Source organism: Lissotriton vulgaris, chromosome 1_1, assembly GCF_964263255.1.
Source record: "Lissotriton vulgaris chromosome 1_1, aLisVul1.2, whole genome shotgun sequence".
Taxonomy (NCBI): domain Eukaryota; kingdom Metazoa; phylum Chordata; class Amphibia; order Caudata; family Salamandridae; genus Lissotriton; species Lissotriton vulgaris.
The window spans coordinates 475,532,731-475,551,423 of NC_141685.1; the positions used below are offsets into that span (position 1 = coordinate 475,532,731).

General features: G+C 43.0%; 1 protein-coding gene across 1 annotated transcript in view; it reads right to left on the bottom strand.

Annotated features, from left to right (window-relative positions):
- The window catches only part of WLS (Wnt ligand secretion mediator), a 179,066-nt gene that overhangs the window by 91,291 nt on the left and 69,082 nt on the right, over window positions 1-18,693 (bottom strand). The window contains exons 3-4 of the mRNA XM_086953848.1: window positions 5,976-6,100; window positions 3,836-3,997 (exon numbers count right to left, since the gene is read on the bottom strand). Coding sequence (XP_086809974.1) covers window positions 3,836-3,997; window positions 5,976-6,100 — 287 coding nt within the window. The remainder of the gene's footprint in view (window positions 1-3,835; window positions 3,998-5,975; window positions 6,101-18,693) is intronic.

The following is an 18,693-nucleotide window of genomic DNA, read 5'->3' on the forward strand; positions in this document are numbered from 1 at the left end:
CTGCAGGGCTTTGGTATGCTTGTGGGTCAAATGTAAGACATGTCACATTGTACAATGAACAAAGCACAATATGCAACACAATCAAAACCTTTTTTCACATAGTACTTTATCCCACATATCTACCTTTTCTAAGTGCTGTAAACAACAAATGTTATTTTTATCAAAAGTAATAAATCTCGATTAGCAAGCACTGGTAAGATGGTAGGCTGAGATAACCTTATGGGGATTCAAACTTGTGACCGGTGGGTCATCACATATCTCGGCGGAAAATGTATAGCTCAGTAAGGCATCTTTCCTGCACTCAAACATAGGCTGGGCTCTGACAATCAGTCGTAACTTCGTTTTTACACAGCACTTCTATAGCGAAGCTCTGGCAAGGGCTGTAAATGACAGATGTTACTACTTCCCAAATGAATGGCACACCATTCAAGAAGGATGTAGGACTGAGTTGACTATACCCATTAATCTCAGTCTTAATATTTCTGCATGTTTCAGCTGCAAGCAATTAATCACTCACTCATTCACTCACTCACTCATCCTGGTAGTTAAGATGTGGGGGAGCAACCGAGTTGGCAATAATGAATGACAGACAATATCACTGCGGGGTCAGTAACCTCATATACTGAAGACTTTAGCACTGCTATACCAAAGACGTGGAATTGCTCGCTGCATGGTCAACCGTAGGCAGACTTTCCTCGGCAGGTGGTGTGAAGTCGAATCAATGTATTGCTTCTTAATGAGCCCAGCGGAGTGGAGCTTTTCTGGCCCCAAATTCCACTGGATTTCAAGAGTGGGTTTTGGAATTTGAAGTACCAGCAAGCAAACTCATTTGGTGGATGGTGGGAAATGCATTGAGGCGGTCTGCATTTGGTTTTCAGAAGGGATTGTTATTCCTCTCATGAGGTAAAGAGCAGTAGCACCCAGAGGTGGGAGTGATGCTGGGCGCAGGGGAGGGGCATGGTGGGGGGTTTAAACTACAGATTATGGCTGATTAGAGGTAAGTAAACATAAATAAAATGTATTTTGTTGTGCGCGCTGCATCGCCAAATGCGATACAGCACCCACAACAAAATTCCTTTTACTTATTTTTTTACTTACCTCTAATCGGCCGTAATCTGTAGTTTACTACCCCCGCACCCTGCCCCTCCCCCGCGTCAGCGCCCAGCAGCACTCCCACCACAGGCCGCTACTGGTAAAGAGATGAGGCAGTGTGAGTAGATTATGGTTGTACCCGAGGTAGGTATTAGATGTGTGTATGGACAGGTGTAACTAGCTAGGGTTAACCTTTAGGACAGTTAGACATACCTTCAAGTTATTAATCCTAGTCATCACCTTTAAATAAAATAAATGCTAAAATAAAAAAAAAAAAAAAAAAGTTGGTTACAAGTAGATGTACAAAGTTATGAAGACCCGCAGCTATAGGTTTTCGTTTACTGCACTAACAGCCATAGTATTGGTGTATGTAACCAAATATAATTTAACTTCTGAGACAGTGACTGGAAAGGTGGTACAATTTAAGGTGGTCTTAGATAGGAGATTGCAGACAGTGGGCAGAGTCCAGACAAAGCCAATGTGTTCCTTCTGAAGGTAGGGGATTTTACAATAATCTTAAATGTAGGTCAGGGCTTCCCCAACACTATAATCCTCTCGACCCCTTTAATTGTGATAATGACTCTTGGAACAGGTGTCTACACCTTTTACATACTTACAGCATAATGAAAGTGATGAGTGTCCCACTGAATTAAAAGGTTTCTACAGAGAGTTTATTGAAACTGTACCAGTTAGATGCCATTTGTGTCAAATATTTTCATAAATAAACCTCCTTCACCTACATACAGGACAGGGATGGATGCAAGGGGTTGAAACAATTACAACATCAAGCCTGGAGGATAACTTCTAGTATTCTTGCATGGACATCCACTAAAATACTAGCAGGTTTGAAGGTGCCACAAGTCCTTTAAACTTAACGTCATCAAGCTACATTGAAACATAACCCAAAGCCCCAAGCAGTCAATGTGGTGGGTGGTTGTTGCAGTCAGATGCACTGTGTATTGTGTACGCAGAGACTGCTAAACCTCTGCTGGGAAACCACAACAGTTCATGGGTGGAATGGTTGAAAACAAGGAATTGAAGGTGGTTTACAGAGGGCCGCCGATTGAGCTAGTAGTCTCCAATATTATATATAAAGGGGTCCCAGTTGAAACAATATTAGAGATACACAATCACAATTCGCATGAAATAAGTATATTTTTTAAAGAAACTTTCCGGACAAATTACTCTGAGAGATGTTATTTAATACACATCCTCAAGTGCAGATCAGTTGTCAATGCATTCAACCAAAAACAGTAATAGACTTATTCTTATTGCCCAAGAAAAGAGGGGCGTGGGAAAGGAAGGACAGGTGAGGGAAGGGACTGTGATCAGGATAGTGCAGAAATTAGATAAGTTTCAAAGTAAATTACAAGTGGTCTCATGTGCATTGAGAGTTCAGTACCACACTGACATATATACATTGTCATTTAGATATTTCATACATTTAATACTCCTATCCCAATTACAAAACAACACTGCCAAATAATGATCTGTTGGTGATGGGTAGGAACGAAGAAAGGGCGTGTCGACGTTTCGACCCCAGAGGCATAGGCTTATTCCTGCCCTACTACAGGGTCTTCATCAGGACAAGTGGGGGTGGGATGCCAGGGTAGTGGAGGAAGGCACCTAAAACACCACACTGGATCGCGTGGCACCCTCTACAGTATATGATGGGCCAAGAGGCTCCAGTTATAAGAGAGAGTGAACCTAAAGTTCACCGGCTCAAGCAGAGCTTCATAAGGCGAAATTTGCAAACAATCCTTTCCGTGGTGTACTTCAAGAGTATTTGACGGCCGCAAAACGTGGCGCTGACATTCACTGCCGATTCCGGGCTTCAATCAAGGGAAATGTGGCTGCCGATTCCGGGCTTCAATCACGGGAAATGCGGCTTGGTTACTCGTCGTATTTCTCAAATCGAGATGTACCCTGAGACTGCTAAACCTCTGCTGGGAAACCTCAACAGTTCATGGGTGGAATGGTTGAAAACAAGGAATTGAAGGTTGTTTGCAGAGGGCCGCCGATTGAGCTAGTAGTCTCCAATAAGCCAAAGTCTTACCATGGTCGGCAAACTCAGTCACCTCCTTTCCAACATGACCAACGCAGATAGAAAGACAGACCTTTGCCCATTACTTGTTTAGTTTAGCAAGCATCTGTAGTTAGCCACAAAGTGAGCCTTAAGAAGCTTGGGTGCAGCTTGCTCTGTACCTCACTGACCACAATCTTAGTAGCCTCAGTCCAGACTCAGAATAGGCCCAGCCGGATTGTCAACACGGCTACCAATGCTCCTCCATTTTATATTAGCCTGCATGAATTCCATCCCTGTCCTCAGCCTTCACTACTCCCCCCCCCTCTCTCAAATCGCCAGGGCAGCACTAAACAGCAAGTCGTACTACTTCCCATGTAGCAAAGCACGAATATTAGCCACTTCTGCTACCTACCCACAGAAAGGTGAAATCCTAATCTAGGCATCACATTGTACTCTTCTCATGTTCATGAACATACACCTAAATATACATAAATTCCAAACCTACCATGTCTTACAAATGCAGATAAAATAAATGTACTAAACTACCACAATCAGATTGACCTTGAACTTCGAGTGTTGGTCATGAATCTCAAAGATTCTTCACTTCATCCCAAAAAAGTTAAATTGTATCTCGTTTCCATATGCTGTCCCTTTTCAGTCAATCTACATTTTGAGCTCACTGAAGGAATAGATGAATCCACATACAAATTAACTCACCACAATCCGGACATCTTTCAAATCCCCAATGCCAAGATTAACTTTTTTCCTTTCATTGACAGGGATTCGGATATTGACTAGATAATATTTGTGAGCTACACTTCCAAGTTCTATGAGTGGTAGTACATCACATTCATATTGACGACCTTCATTCTCAGGAGTCTACAAATGGAACAAAATGGAGAGAAAAAAAAATTTCACTGGAAGATAATCTTTATATTAAATATTGCAATTGGCACAAAGCAACAAACTGAAAAAGGTACTCCTTTATTTGTAATGTTTGCTCCCATCTTGTTCTAATATTCATTTCAATCTCCTACTTGGACCTTCAGCTCTATTCTAGAGAGCTGAAATCCATCCAATCCCCCTTCTCATTTTGCCAACTTTTCTGCTATTGACCATCAGCAGAATTACTGTAACAAACAACTCACCTTGGTAGCTTTAACTAAGCCCAAGGTGCCCCGTAGTACACTTTTTTGCAATCATAATGTGATTTACACATGCTTTTTTTTATTCAATACATTATCTCAGTAATTCGGTTCGTACAACATTGATGCAAGGATGTAGGGTCCAATTAACAAAGCTTGTGTTGTAACTTGCTCCTGTTTTATTCCTTGCTTACTCCTGCATTCCAGTGCTGGAATTCACAAGTATGCAAGGAGGATACATACATGCATACATACTCCGAGCAAAATCTTTGTTAATCAGACACACAGCAAGTAGATTGCAGACATAATTTAGAAATGGTATTGATGGTTCCAAACCAGTTATCACCTAAGCTGCTTGCTGTTCTCCACCTCTGAAGATTATCGCCATACAGGTTGGTTCCCTCGGTATGTGACATTTTAAGAGATTGCATCGGCTATAGGAAGTCACAATTCCTTCTACATAACTCCATTGTGAGGTCCTTGACAGTAACGTGGGGAGACATAACAACTGAGCCAGAAACACACTTGCTGCTGCAGTATCATGGGTGCAGACTCGCATATAGTACAATGACTAGTAGAAGCTCTACTCACACATGCACTCAAACCCATGTTGAGCCTCCGGGAAGAGGTGGTAAACAGATAGAGGGCAACCATGGACAGAGAAGGAATGGGACATAATACGCAACAGCCCCTCATACATACCAAAGAGCTCGAAATTTAAACTCATAAAAACGTACATAATACAGAGGGCATATCTCTTGCAAGACAAAATAAATAGGCATTTAAATATCACCACTTGTGCGTGCCCGCGATCAACACAAATGCAGATCTCCTACATAGGTTATGGGACTGCACCTCTCAATGCCTACTGGTCTGCGGTTACCGCAGCGCTGACGCATTGCTCAGATGTACCACTGACATACTCGTGGGAGATCTTTATATTGGCCCTGTATACTAGATCCAACAAGAACAGGAACACCTTCATAAGCTTAATCAGTTTGTATGAAGAACATCAATTCCATAGGAAGCCGGACGGTTCCTTTTGCTTACCCCGGGGGAGGTTGGAGAACCTGGGACACAAATGGTTTTCTTAAACTTGCCACAACCCAAAAGAAAATGCTCCAGAATCCCCCCCTCGAATGCCCAGCTGTATGCAGTAAAAAAAAAAAAATTTTAAAAAAAGAACTCATTACAGCATGGAAAGCTGAACTTCTTTCAGCAGAAATAGTTTAGTGTATGTTTAAGTGATACTGTGTAAACCTGGTTACAAAACAGTTGAAGATAGTGGTAGGTTTTATAATAAGTTGACCAGAAGAAGGGAAATCCTGATGGTGGCAGGCTTATGGAAGGCTCAGGGTATGCCAAAGGAGCAGAGGAACTCTTGATGGGTGGTTGGTATTCTCGTGACGAGATGTCCCTCGGGTCAAGAAGTTTGTACACCTGGCCTGCACTGCTCAACAGATCCCTGAATAGCACTTAGAGAAAGGTCACTCACAGCACTAAACTTTAGCGTGTAGCGTCATTTATTTAGGTTAGGATTGATCAACGTTCGTAATTAGCCAATGGCGTGCATAAATTAGACCCATTTGCAGTTTTGTGTCTGAACTATGGTATGAGCCTCCAAAAAAGAATGCCACCTCACCAATTATTAAAAAGAGGGTCAAGCAAAGTAAATAGTATAAATGTGAACATAAAATGCAATCATGCCCTACCTTTTCAAATTGAGCATCACATTTTAATTTACGCTGCTCTTTTGAGTGCGCAATCAAGGTCCAGTCTTCACTGAGGCTATCACGATAACCCATAGATACGTCCAAAGTAATCATAGCATTTTCTTCTGTAATATAACAGACAAACAGTAAGAAGAATTGCATAAACAAAGTGATTGCATTTACAATGCCTTTTGGATCATGAAGGGTAAAACTACCCAGGGACATGCAGAATCACGAGTTACATGAGGTGCACTTTATCTATGCATGTTCATGTGCAAAATGGCTACAAAGCATCATGGAGCAGCATCACAAAGTATTCATTACCATAGAGACTTTGTGGAAGCCATAATGCAGCAAACATCCTCCTTAAGTCAAACTGGTTTACAGTTCAGCACTCCACTAGCTGCGTGGTACATTCTCAGACGAGGGGACCATCTAGGTTTGCTCAATGGAGTCTTGTGATTAAACATAAAACCTCAGATGGAGCACAGTACACCATGCCCGAGTAGCAAGCAAGTAGTTGTCCTGATACTGAAAGATTCCCGATCCCACACTGGCACCAGTCCTGAGTAAACTCATTCCATTGGCTCTTCAAGTTGCCTAGAAACTACTGCAAATGATAGACTATATATCACCATACACCAACAAACAGTTGCCGGTCTAACTTCCATCGGTGTGATTTTTACCAGCCAGATTTCTTTCAGAAAATGGTCTATGCTTCAGCATTCCATGGAGATTATCAAGAAGCCAACATTTGCTTCCTCTCAGAGCGGGAAAAACTGGATGTGATGACTCTAGTACACCTTACCGAGCATACCACATATATGAGGTTCAAACCAAACAAGGAACATGCAGTGCAATACACAAGGACATAAATCAAGACAACTACATTGTAGAAGCAATACAAACGGGCTTAAGTATGATACTCTAGTAACCTTCAGAAGACAACAAATGGGAGTAAAAAAAAAAATCCATAAGATTTAGAGTATTAAATTATCCACACAAATAGAATGTACTTGTCCACATCTTTTTCTTCTTTCTCTCAAAGCAGTAATTTGCCACATGCTGCAGATCATAAGCAATGCATTGCGGGGGCATAAGTTAGTTAGCTGAGGTAACTATAACTGCTGAATTTCTATGGTTCTGTACGAGTAAAATGTCCGCCTAACTAAAATGTCCCTGTAACCTTTGTGTATATATACACACACATACATACATACTAAAACTATCAAGTTTTGTATAGGTCCTGTAGAAAAAGGCCTATTATAATAATAATATCAATGGGTCAATTTCTATTATTTTTTGATTAGGGAAATATCAAAAACATCAGATACAGGAAAAAGTATGCATCCATTCTATTATTGGGTGCCATATTTTTAAAAGCTTTCTGCATCAGGGATACATTTTAAATAATGGATATTTCTCATCCACAGAGCGTTATAAAGTACTGCCACCATGTTCTTCGATCCAGATCTTTTTGTGACCGCAACCTTACAAATCACAAAGTGGACATCATTTATAACAAGAAAATAAACTTACAACTTTGAATGTAGGATGTTTGAATATTCTAATTTGATGGGGGATGGATGCAGCTTGGGTTCCAAAAGTGATCAATCCATTCAACTGTCAAAAGATCAAATTCCAATATCTCAAACACAATAAACTCAGCAAAAATATAAATTAAATCGGCCTCTGTATTCTGGCATCAAAAGCACTCCGCAGTCTCCCTAAGCCCTGGACATTTGAAATAGATAGGACCCATGTTAAAAATCATTCAGTACTTTAGGGTGATGTTCAATAAGATTAAGGACGGACTGAAGAAGTAAATTACTCAGCCTAATTTCATCTACAGAGAGTTCGATTGCAGCCAAGGCCCATTTAGTGCTAAAGACAAAATGGCAATGTCATCTGCATAAGCTAGCCCTCTAGCCTCCATATGAGGCAACCTAAGTGGCTGAAAAATGTGTTTTACAACTTGGATATATGGATCTAAATTTGGTGCAAAGAGTTGTTTGGGGGGCAGCCTTTGTTTTGGGGGGCAGCCTTGCATTGTTCCTCTGCGTTTTTCCTCTGATGAGCTTAATTTTATCGGATAAACCCTCCCCCTATACACAATTCAAACTGGGAAATATTTTTACCAGACTTAAAAACTTCAGGAACCATACATGGCTGACCAAACACCTATCAGGAGAACCAGTTGGATGCCTCAGGATCGGATCAACAAGACTAATAATGGATGTAGTCAAATGACGACGGATCAATTTTCAAGTATAGATTTTTGAATCCCCATTACTCATGTATGTATAGGCATTTATATAGCGCACTACTTACCCGTAGGGTCCCAAGGCGCTTCGACCGCTGCGAAACCCTTCCTGGCTTCCCTGAGAGATGGTCCCTTAATGGGTATCTCCAGGGTGAGACCAGGCATCCCCGGCGGTCTGGTGGGGCCGTTAGTGAAGATGAGGCAAGCTAATGCCCAGAGTTGCCGAGTGTGATCGCTGATCAGAGTGGGCACCGAGGCGAGAGAATTATCGAGTCCGCTGACCCTGGTCCAGAAACCTGCCGCGCCGGGAATCGAACCCTGGTCCCGGGCCGTCCTCTGCTCTCGGGTCTGCCGCCTCTAACCAGTGAGCCACACTACTCACAGAGATTGTCCGATAAGAGCCACACTTGCATGGATCCTTATTCATCCTACGAGTGCAGCACATAATCCCAAAACATCATTGAATTAAAAAGATCATATAACAAGCATTTGCATAGCTAATAGGTCTCGCTTTTGTGACCTTGTGTGTTTAGCCACAACTTTTGGCTATGCTGTAGAGCATTGTGGCTGCTGTGTATTATGTTTAAAAGTTATAATCAAAAGTGTTAAGCATTTCTGGTACCTTTACACAAACAAAACCAACATTATATACAACTGAAATACCAGATTATAAAAAGATTTTAACATAAAAAATGTCTTCTAGTTTTTTTTGTACTTTTATTACTTGCAAGTTTTTTTTGCCTGTTCTTATGCTGGTTTGTTATAAAAAAAAAATGTTATGGGGGAGCGGAACATAAATAACGGGTGAGTGGAGTTTGGAAAACAGTAATTTAATTAGAATAGGAGTGGTGGATGGACACTAGGTGAGAATTAATAGATGATAGATTTAAATGACAGACTGACGTGATGCTTAGGTGGTGCGCTGATGCAAAATGGTGGTGGTGAATGATATTTGGTGCCGAGTTGGTGACACTATATGGTGTGGATTGGAGGTATGCTGTGGATTTGAAATCGGTTTGGTGTGTTATTATGCGTTGTGTATTCGAAATGTGTGGAGTTGAATTGTGTGGTCTGGAACTGTGGTGTTGAGTTATATTATGCTTAGTGAAATTGTGTTATGGTGTGAAGTGCATTGTGTTGATTGGTAGTATGTGGTATAGAGTGTATTTATGTTGCATTGAGTAGAGTGCAATTATGTGGCGTGTAATTATGTGGCAGTGAGTGGTAATATGTGGAGTGGTATTTGGAGTGTATGTTGCATTGAGTGCAGTGTAATTATGTAGCATAATTATGTGGCATATTGGCATATGTGGAGTGTATGTATTGAATTTTTTTTTTTATTATTATTTTTTATTGAGAGTTCATATATAACAATACAGTACAGTACAGGAGACATAACATATTTGAAATCCAATTAATACAGTCTAGAAGAAAAAAAAAAATCTTGAAAACCATACAGTTTTTAGTTATAACATTTAAATTATAGAGTGCAAAATTGTGTAAAAGCAAACAGGCAACAGACTTTCACTAATAATCAGACGATTTTGTTAGAATTAAGATAATATAGGGACTTTAAACTCCCTGTGGGATTTCTCCATTAATTTTTCATGTCTAGATTTGTAAAGTGCATCGTGCATATGCATAACGAACTCAATAAACCAATTTTAAATCCGATTGAATAGGAGCAAGGCAAATTTAAGGATCAAACCCACTCCAAAATTTATCATATTTTTTCAGAGCCCCTGATCTTAAAGCATATTTTCTTTCCCTATCCTGGATTCGGAGTAATTTTATCTTCCATGCTTGAAAAGATGGGACAAGGTCTGTTTTCCAGGACTGTAATATAAGGGATTTTGCTATTAAAGAAGCTATAAAAAGGGACTCATCGTGTTGGGTGTGAATAGAAGAGCAACCTAGGACGGAAGTCAATTCATCCAGGACAATATTAGTTTTAAGGACAATTGAGAGATATTTTTCTATTTCCTTCCATAATACCTGGATTTTGGGGCATTCCCAAACAATGTGTTTCCACGTGCCTTTTCCTTCACATCGGAAACATTTGTCAGCTATTTGGGGGAAGATATTATGCAAAAAGGACGGAGTTCTATATATCAACCATTTGTTAAAGAATTGCATACGTTTAAAATTTGCTCCTCGAAAAATGGTTTTATTAATTTTGTCCCATACCTGTTGATTAATTGTAATATCTTCCTTCTTTTTCCATCTTTCAGTAATCTTGTTGCAGAGGTCCTGATCTTTACCTTCTCTTAGTGTTTTAATCCAAATACTCATTTTCTTTTGTGTTTTGTTGTAAGGATAGTGGAAATATTTTCTTTCGCAAATAGATTTCCTATAGTGAGTTCTCTAAATTTTGGATTTATCCTGAAGAAGGACCAATTCAGCATGCAGTGCGAATGGATTAACTGACTATTGATTTCATCCCAGGATTTCCATCTGTTACCCAAGAGGAAGTCTTCAATTTTCTCGAAGCCATTCTCCTTCCAAATAGTTAATATATATTTGTCCATACATCCAGCGTCTCCTAAGCTAAAATTCATTAAATTTGTCTTGCTGCTAAAATTAGGTAATCCATAGAACTTAAAAAACTGAGTTTTCACCTTAAAGATCCACTGCAGGGATTTATAGCGTACTTTTTTGGTATCTTTAGTGATTCTTACTGGGTCATAAATTTTCAATTCCAGCAGCATCCTTTTGATAAAAAAATCATCCGTCTCGTGAAAATCTAAAACAGAAAACCTGTGACTATAATGTGCAAAAGACGCAAAATAATATTCTCTAATATTTGGGAGGGACAACCCTCCTTGTGTAGATGATAAATACAAAGTGCTCAGTGCAAGTCTGGGAGATTTTTTTGCCCATAGGAAAGAGGAAATCAGCGCTTCTACTTTTTTAAAATAAGAGGCCTGGATTGCGCAGGGAGAGTGTATGTATTGAATTGAGTCGAATCAGGTCACGTGCAATTATGTGGTACTGAGTGGTACCATGTGGAGTGTATGTATTGAGTAGAGTGTAAATAGGAGTGTAATTATGTGGAACTGAGTGGTATTATATGGAGTGTATTTAAGTGGCATTGAGTAGAGTGGAATTATGTGGGGAGCAGGGGTGGGGGGTGGTGGCATCCCACTGAAGTGTGTGGAGCTCAGAGAGGGAAAGAAATGCGGTTGTCATTCACTTTCTAACCCTGGGGGCATACTGAAATCTCTCCTATTAAATCCAGAGGGAAATGTAAAACAGGATTTACTTGTTTCACACGCTGGCTGCTCGGCTAAAACCCATCATTAACATAACCGCCGGGAGAAGCGGCACCCACTCCGTGCCCTGGATTCGCCCCATCCATGCCCCGCGGTTAGCCAGCCAACCACACCGCCAGCCCACTGAGACCCTGACCCTCACCCCTGCGCTGCTCTACACATCACCGGTAAGGTGGGGGGTGGGGGGGAGGGGGCTGGAGGCAGCAGCATGGGGACCCCGAGGGGTGCGTTTGTGCATGCATGCATGGCACACACCCGCAGCTGCGGGGAATATGGACAGGTGGCTGGAAGCTGACATGCTGCCTTGGACTGCACACAGTCTGGCCATTGCATGGTGCCCTCGGGCTGCGTGGTGGGAGGTCCGGCGGGCTCCAGCCTCTACTCAGGGGCGCTGGTCATCTAATGGGAGAAGGGGCAACGATGATGCTTTAAGTATCATCTCCCGCCCTCAAAGTAGACACCTTACCACAAAACGGTTGCATTGCTGGGACCCACAAATACATCGAAACTGACCACAAAATGGGGGATGGGGGGCATCTGGATTCGATTTTACATCTCTGCACTAACAGTTCAGACCCAACACATCTGTAGGGAGACATACCCAAACAAGCATTAGCAAAGCCAATTGGTCTCGCCTATGTGAAAGCTATTAATGTTGCCAATATCCTTTAGCTACGTACAGCAGCAAGGCTGTGCAGCACAGCTAAAGGTAAAGTTAGAAAAAAGAGCGGACTGTTTTATTTTTCTAACTGTACATGTATCCATGCTGTTGTACAACAGGTGTAAAAGACATTGGCAAAGACAGTAAGCTTTCTTTCGCTCTGGCGCATTTACCGAAGCAGGGAAGGCAGTGGTACTGTTTACAGGCAGAATACACAGCTATGCAAGTAAGAGGCCTTCTCTCCCACCACCTTCCCAGGCTGCGAAACGTAAACAGGTCATATTTCCTTACCTATTTTAAGCAAGGAAAGTTTGGCCCGCAGTTTACCTTTAGACATTCAAATCCCATTTAGAGGCTCAAAATGTCCACATTTACTATCTCAAGTAGAAACGTTAATGATCCTCCGACCAATAGCACGTTTTTTATGCACGTTTTTAATGCAATTTACACAAAACATTAAAACCAGGAGACATCATGTCCACTTAAAAGCAGAACATTTTTGTGGTATGAAAACTGGCCGATTTCTGAAAAGTCCAGTCCCCTCTCCCCCCCCCACCCCCCCAACTGTGATTCTACTAATTAAATGAACATAAGGGCTACGTTAGAACGCTGTCATAACTCAAGGGCAGTTGGGGATGATTCAGACCCAGTTAAGCTATGCAAAGTGCCTTGATTAAAAGAAGTCTGTGCTGAAAATTCTGGCAAGACTCTTGGGATGCTTGCAACCTGTTTTACTTGGCAGACCTTCAATAGGAAAGAGCAAACAGGCGGGGTTTGAGGCATTCCCGAAAATGTGTACATGACGCAGAGCCTAACTGAAGTAAAAACAGACCTTTTAGGTAGATGGTCTTCACAAGCTACAGAACTCTGCCACCAGATAGTGGTGTAGCCAGTGTGTCACGGACCCTATACAATGAAAGAAATGAGTCTCCTGGACGCAGTTTGAAGTCTGAAATACAATGATCAGCTTTTATTGGGCCCCGGAGGCCTCTGGGCCCCAATGTTACTGCTCCTCCTGCATCAATGTAAGCAGGGGCAGCTCTAGGCTCATGGCAGCCCTGGGCAGGGAGCATAGGTAGGGGCCCCCAGGGTGTTTGGAAGTGGAACAGAGCCAGAGGCCGCCAAATCGCTGCCAGGGGCCGCCACGCAAATATGTATCCATCCTCAGAGGATTATTATATTAAGGATATATATTGGCGTGTTGGCCCCTGGGGTTTGGTGGCCCTGTGCAGGTGCACAGCTTGCACATGCCTAGGGCCGCCCCGGATTTAAGCTATGCCCTTGCTTGCAGAAGGGTTTGAACTGGATTATAATCAGAATTGTGCCAGTAATGCCTGAATGCAGGTAAATTAGCAAAACACAGCCCAGGATGCATTACAAATGCACCAGTGACCGGTGCGGGTATAGGCCTGGGAAAAAAAGCAATGATGGAGAGAGGAAGGTAAGTCAAGTGACAACAAAGGAGGGAAGATGGGGTGTAAACCGCGAAGATGGGCAGGAGAGGAATGGGCCTGTGAACTAATGGGGTGGAAGTCACACTAGATAGACTGTAAAAGGCAGACTTCAAACACCAAACACCAAATTAAAACAAGAACAACAAGCATTGGCATAGCCAATAGGTCTCGCTTTTGGGACTTTATAAGTATTTATGCAGCACAATATTCTTGGTGCAACAACATTAACTGTTGCATGGTTAAACACTTATAAGGCCCCAAAGGCGAGACCTATTAGCAATGCTAAAGAAGGGGCGAGGAAAATGATGAAAGAACAGTGTAAAGCACAGTAGAAAGGTGAGGGTGAAAACAAGAAGTGAAAAACTAAGCAACAGAAGTGCCGCTTTTGACACTGTATATCATACTATCTTGTTGCAACGCCTCCGGGAAATTGGGATTCAAGGAGGAGCGCTGGAGTGGATCTGTTCATTCCTATCTAGTAGACAATTTCAGGTCTTTGAGGGAGCAACTATCTCCACAAGCAGGCCCATGGACTGCGGTGTCCCGCAGGGCTCCTCATTAAGCCAGACGTTGTTTAACGTTTATATGAGACCACTGGCTGGGGTCGTTCATCCGTATGGTATTAAGATAGTTACCTACGCGGACAATACCCAGCTGTTGGTCTCCCTCACGCAGGCTGGAGACCCTGTGGGTACAGTGGACCTGGTGGGATGTCTGAGCGAGGTCAGTAGATGGATAACCCTGTCTTGTCTCAAACTTAATGGGGACAAGACAAAGGTCATGATGTTGGGACATCTAGCACCATCTACGATCAATCAGATCTGGCCAGCGTGCCTGGGCACCCCCCCAGTCCCCAGGGATGCCATCAAGAGCTTGGGGGTCTGGTTGGACAAGTCCCTGACGTTCGACCATCAGGCCGTTGTATTATCTGCCACCTGTTTTGACCTCATTAGAGTACTGACGAAGATTCTCCCATTATTACCGTTTGAGGCAAGACAGATTGTGGTCCAGGGACTGATACATGCGAGGCTGGACTTTGGAATTGCGCTTTACCTTGGGGCCCCAGATTCCACACTAAAAAAGTTACAGGTAATTCAGAACTGTGCGGCTCGGACCTTGCTCCAGCTCCCCCGCAGGACCTCTGTGAAGGCCGGACTTACAAGATTACATTGGCTTCCGGTGAAAGATGGGATTAGTTTTAAATCCCTTTGTGTTGCCCATCAATCCTTTTGGGAAACTGGTCCATTGATCAGTCGCCCTTTAATTACTCCCTATCTTCCCAGCAGACAGCTCCGGTCAACTAATGCTTTACTGGCTGTTGTGCCAAAGGTTAAAAGGTCCAGATCAGGAGGTTGTTCCTTCTCTCTGAATGCGGCCAAATTGTGGAACAGTTTACCTTTTCATCTCAGGTCCAACTCGGACCTTACCTCTTTTAGGAAACAGTTAAAAACTTTTCTGTTCAACAAATAGTTGTCCTTTTGTATTCAGCCCTACTGAGAACACTTGTTAGCTTTCAGCGCTGGGACGCCTCCGGGCAGCTATTCTGCGCTTTATAAAACTCATTTTCATTTCATTCATTTCAAAAGTAGCATAAAGGTGAAAGCGCACACAAAGAAAGGACAAAGGAGTGATGGCAGATAAGAAAATGGGCAGGAAAATCTATTAAGGGGCTAAAACAAGGTTAGACAGTACAGAAAGGGGTGGGATGCACCCAAAAGCGAGCTTAGAAAATTGAAAAGAGATGAAACAGCAAAGAGAGTGAGGAGGCTGCAGAGTAGACTGGTGAGAAAGAAAGAAAATAGGAAAGGGAGAGAAGAAAACGTGGACAATGGGGCTCAGAAAATAAGAACCCTGAGGGAAGTCCAGAAGTGAGAAAAGACAGCAGGGTAGGACTGGGATAAATAAAAGTTGCCCCAAACAAAAAATGCGTAGCTAAAAAAAAAAACTAACCCACATATGCAAATTGGGTACGTTTTGAACTTCTAAAGACAAGCTGTGCAGGTGTTTAGCAAGGGATGATAGAATGCATGCATGCGTGCTTACTGCATGGAGGGTTTGTGGTAACATCAGAGAAATCAAGATTAAAAAGCGGCCCACCAGATGACCTGACAGACCAGCCTTTCTGCCACTGGCAGATTACCCTAAAAGGTCATTCTGACTCTGTCAGAGAGTTGGTGTGCAGAAGGTAGGATTGAGAGGAAGGAAAAGTGGGCAAAAAAGAAGAAAATAACGGAGTCGCTCGATGACAGAGGAACTAAGGGAATGGAGTGAAGAGAAAACAAAGTGGAAACTTCAGAAACATGACAAAATAGAGCGTGGGGAAGACAAAATATGCTTACAGGGCAGTTAAGTGAGAGGCAAGTAAAAGGGACCCAGGAGGAATAAAAAGTAGAGAACGGGAAGACGGGGGATATGGGTATGAAGAACAGTCAGAACGAGCAATGGAAAGCATACGGTGGTACAAGGAGTGAACAGGACATAACTAGGCGGTAGCGAGGAGAAAGCCCTTCCACGCTGAACATTCCACTGAAAAACCCTGAATTAAAATTGCAGCAGCCAGTGAATTTCCAAGGGACTTGTAGTAATTAGATGACAAAATGCTGGCAAATCTACGGCATGCCGAGGATGTTACTCAGGGGTCAGAGACTCCACACTTTCAGCTGGGAAATGTGTAAGTGTCAATCACGCTCAGTCATTGGCGAGAAGGGACAGATCCAGCTCCTGCATTCTAACTAACTCTAGTGCCTCGCCTTGAGCCATGCTGCCTGCGCCAGCCTCTCTCGAGCTACACCCGTGCCCCACCAGAGTCCATTCAGAGGGAGAGAGGCTGCAGACAGAGGCAGCGGAAAGGGGATGCGAGAGTCACAAACAAAGGCGGGAGTCGCGATATGCGGCTTACAAAACAAGTAATGGCCGCGAGGGAGAAGCGGGAGTTGAGATGACAAAATGCTGGCAAATCTAAGGCATGCCAAAGATGTTACTCGGGGGTCAGAGACTGCATACTTTCAGCTAGGTCATTTGTAAGTGTCAATCACACACAGTCATTGGAGAGAAGGGACGATCTGGTGCCTGCATTTTAACTAACTCCAGTGCCTTACCCTGAGTCATTCTACTGGCGCCAGCCCCTCTCGAGCTGCACCAGAGTCCGTTCAGAGGGAGAGAGGCTGCAGAAAGAGGCGGTGGGAAGGGGATGCCGCCGCGATATGTGGTGGGGGGGGGGGGGGGAGAAGCACAAGTGGTGTGCCGCTGTGCGTGTAAGGGTTGAAGCCAGATGGCTCTGTAATGCGGGCACCCGCGCACATGCACTCAGGCTCTAGGATCACAGCAGCATTTTCTGAAGCCCCCTTACAAAAAGTCTCGAGAGTATTGCATGCGCGCTGGCTCAGCAAGACCTAAAAATAGAGGGAGCAACAGGCAGGGAGGGGAGGATGGGGGGGGGGGGGGGGGGAGGGGTGGAGTAGAAATAGTACCTGAATCACGTTAGGAGCAGTTTAAGTTGATCAATCCGTACTTGTCCATGCTCCACAGCAAGCAGCAGATGTGATATTTCGACTGCAATGCCAATTAAGATGGCTGTAAAGAAGAGTGACGCTAAAGCAGACAAATGGTAAAAAAAAAATGGGCCGGATCCAAGGCCCTTTTTTTCCCCCTTTCCTTTTAATAATAGTGTCTCCAAGCCAGGCACTTGCTCTCGCAGGCTCGACCCTAAAAACCTTGCCCCTTCCTCAAACCTACCACTCCCCATAGCCCAAACATTAACCAGCCAAAGTATTCGAATCCAAAGAGCCCTTAGCCACCGTAATATTATCCCTACCACCCCCCCCCATATTCTCCAGACATAAAAGTCAAGACCTCAGAGAAAAAGAAAAATCCTAAAAGAAAGAAGTATCACTTGATGAATTTAGTAAAGTCATCCTTTGGCAAATGCAAGGCCCCACCCATGCTAGCTGAAAAAAGGAAATAAAATTAAATGAACGCCTATTTCCTAAAAGAGAACATATAAAATTTGTAAATAACTATACAGTAATTCATCTGAGCATCCGTCCATAACCACACACAGACATGGTATGAGACTGACCTCACTTCATCGATAACACCTTTTAGTCTTGAGGAGTATTACTCTGTCTGCCCTGAACCCTTTTCTCAGTAAACTGCCACTGTCCAAGTAGGTCCTACACTTTAGCCGGATCGTGACAGTAAAGATTGTGACCCCTACAGTAAATGAGTAAATTTGCAGGTTGGCGGCGGACAATGCAATGATCTTTCTTTAGGAGTCTACTGAAATGGAAATGTATGAGCTCTCTGGATGAGGCAGTCCATGTCCCAATCCACAAATTGAGGAAAAGCCGGTCTAAACTGGTATACAACAAAAACCTCAGCATCATCGCCTTCATATCCTTCAGTAATCCCTAGCACCTCTAAGTTGTCTGATACATTTCTCATTATCTTTTAGCTTGGAGTTCATACTTCTTATCTGAAGATCTCATGACCCTCCACTTGGGTTTGATTTGCCTAAATAGACGGTCTGATCTGCAGAACCCAGGATGCACGTCTGTGGTTTAGAGGAGGCAGTTTTCAGAGCAGGGGTAGGACATTTATTACTTTGCTTATAGTCGCCATAGTTCTCCAGAATTGCAGATCTGTGGGACTAGTTCTTCTGTTTGCTCAGCTGTGAGAATAATGCTTTCAGTGCCACCTCCAGATCCCATCACTTTGCTTTTTAGGTGCCGTCTGTCATGGAGCTGTGTTGTGACAATGTTGTGTTGGTGAGCCTTGCAAATCTTTTCTCTATATTGTCTTGGCTTCTGATTCAGAGTCTGAGAAGATCATGGGACTACCTGCAGACTGTGCAACATTATTTAGAGCAGGATTCTTAACAGAATCTACTGTACTGCCAGGGGGTATAAAAGCTAGGCAACTAACCTCCTTTTGCAATCCCAAACTTTCTGAATCGGGAATTGCAGATTGCAGCATACAAGTAGCGAGTCCCTTGCCCATAGCTTCATCATGTGTAGCACCATTCACACAGTTTTCCACATTAAGACTATACACCCCGGAAAGACCAGAT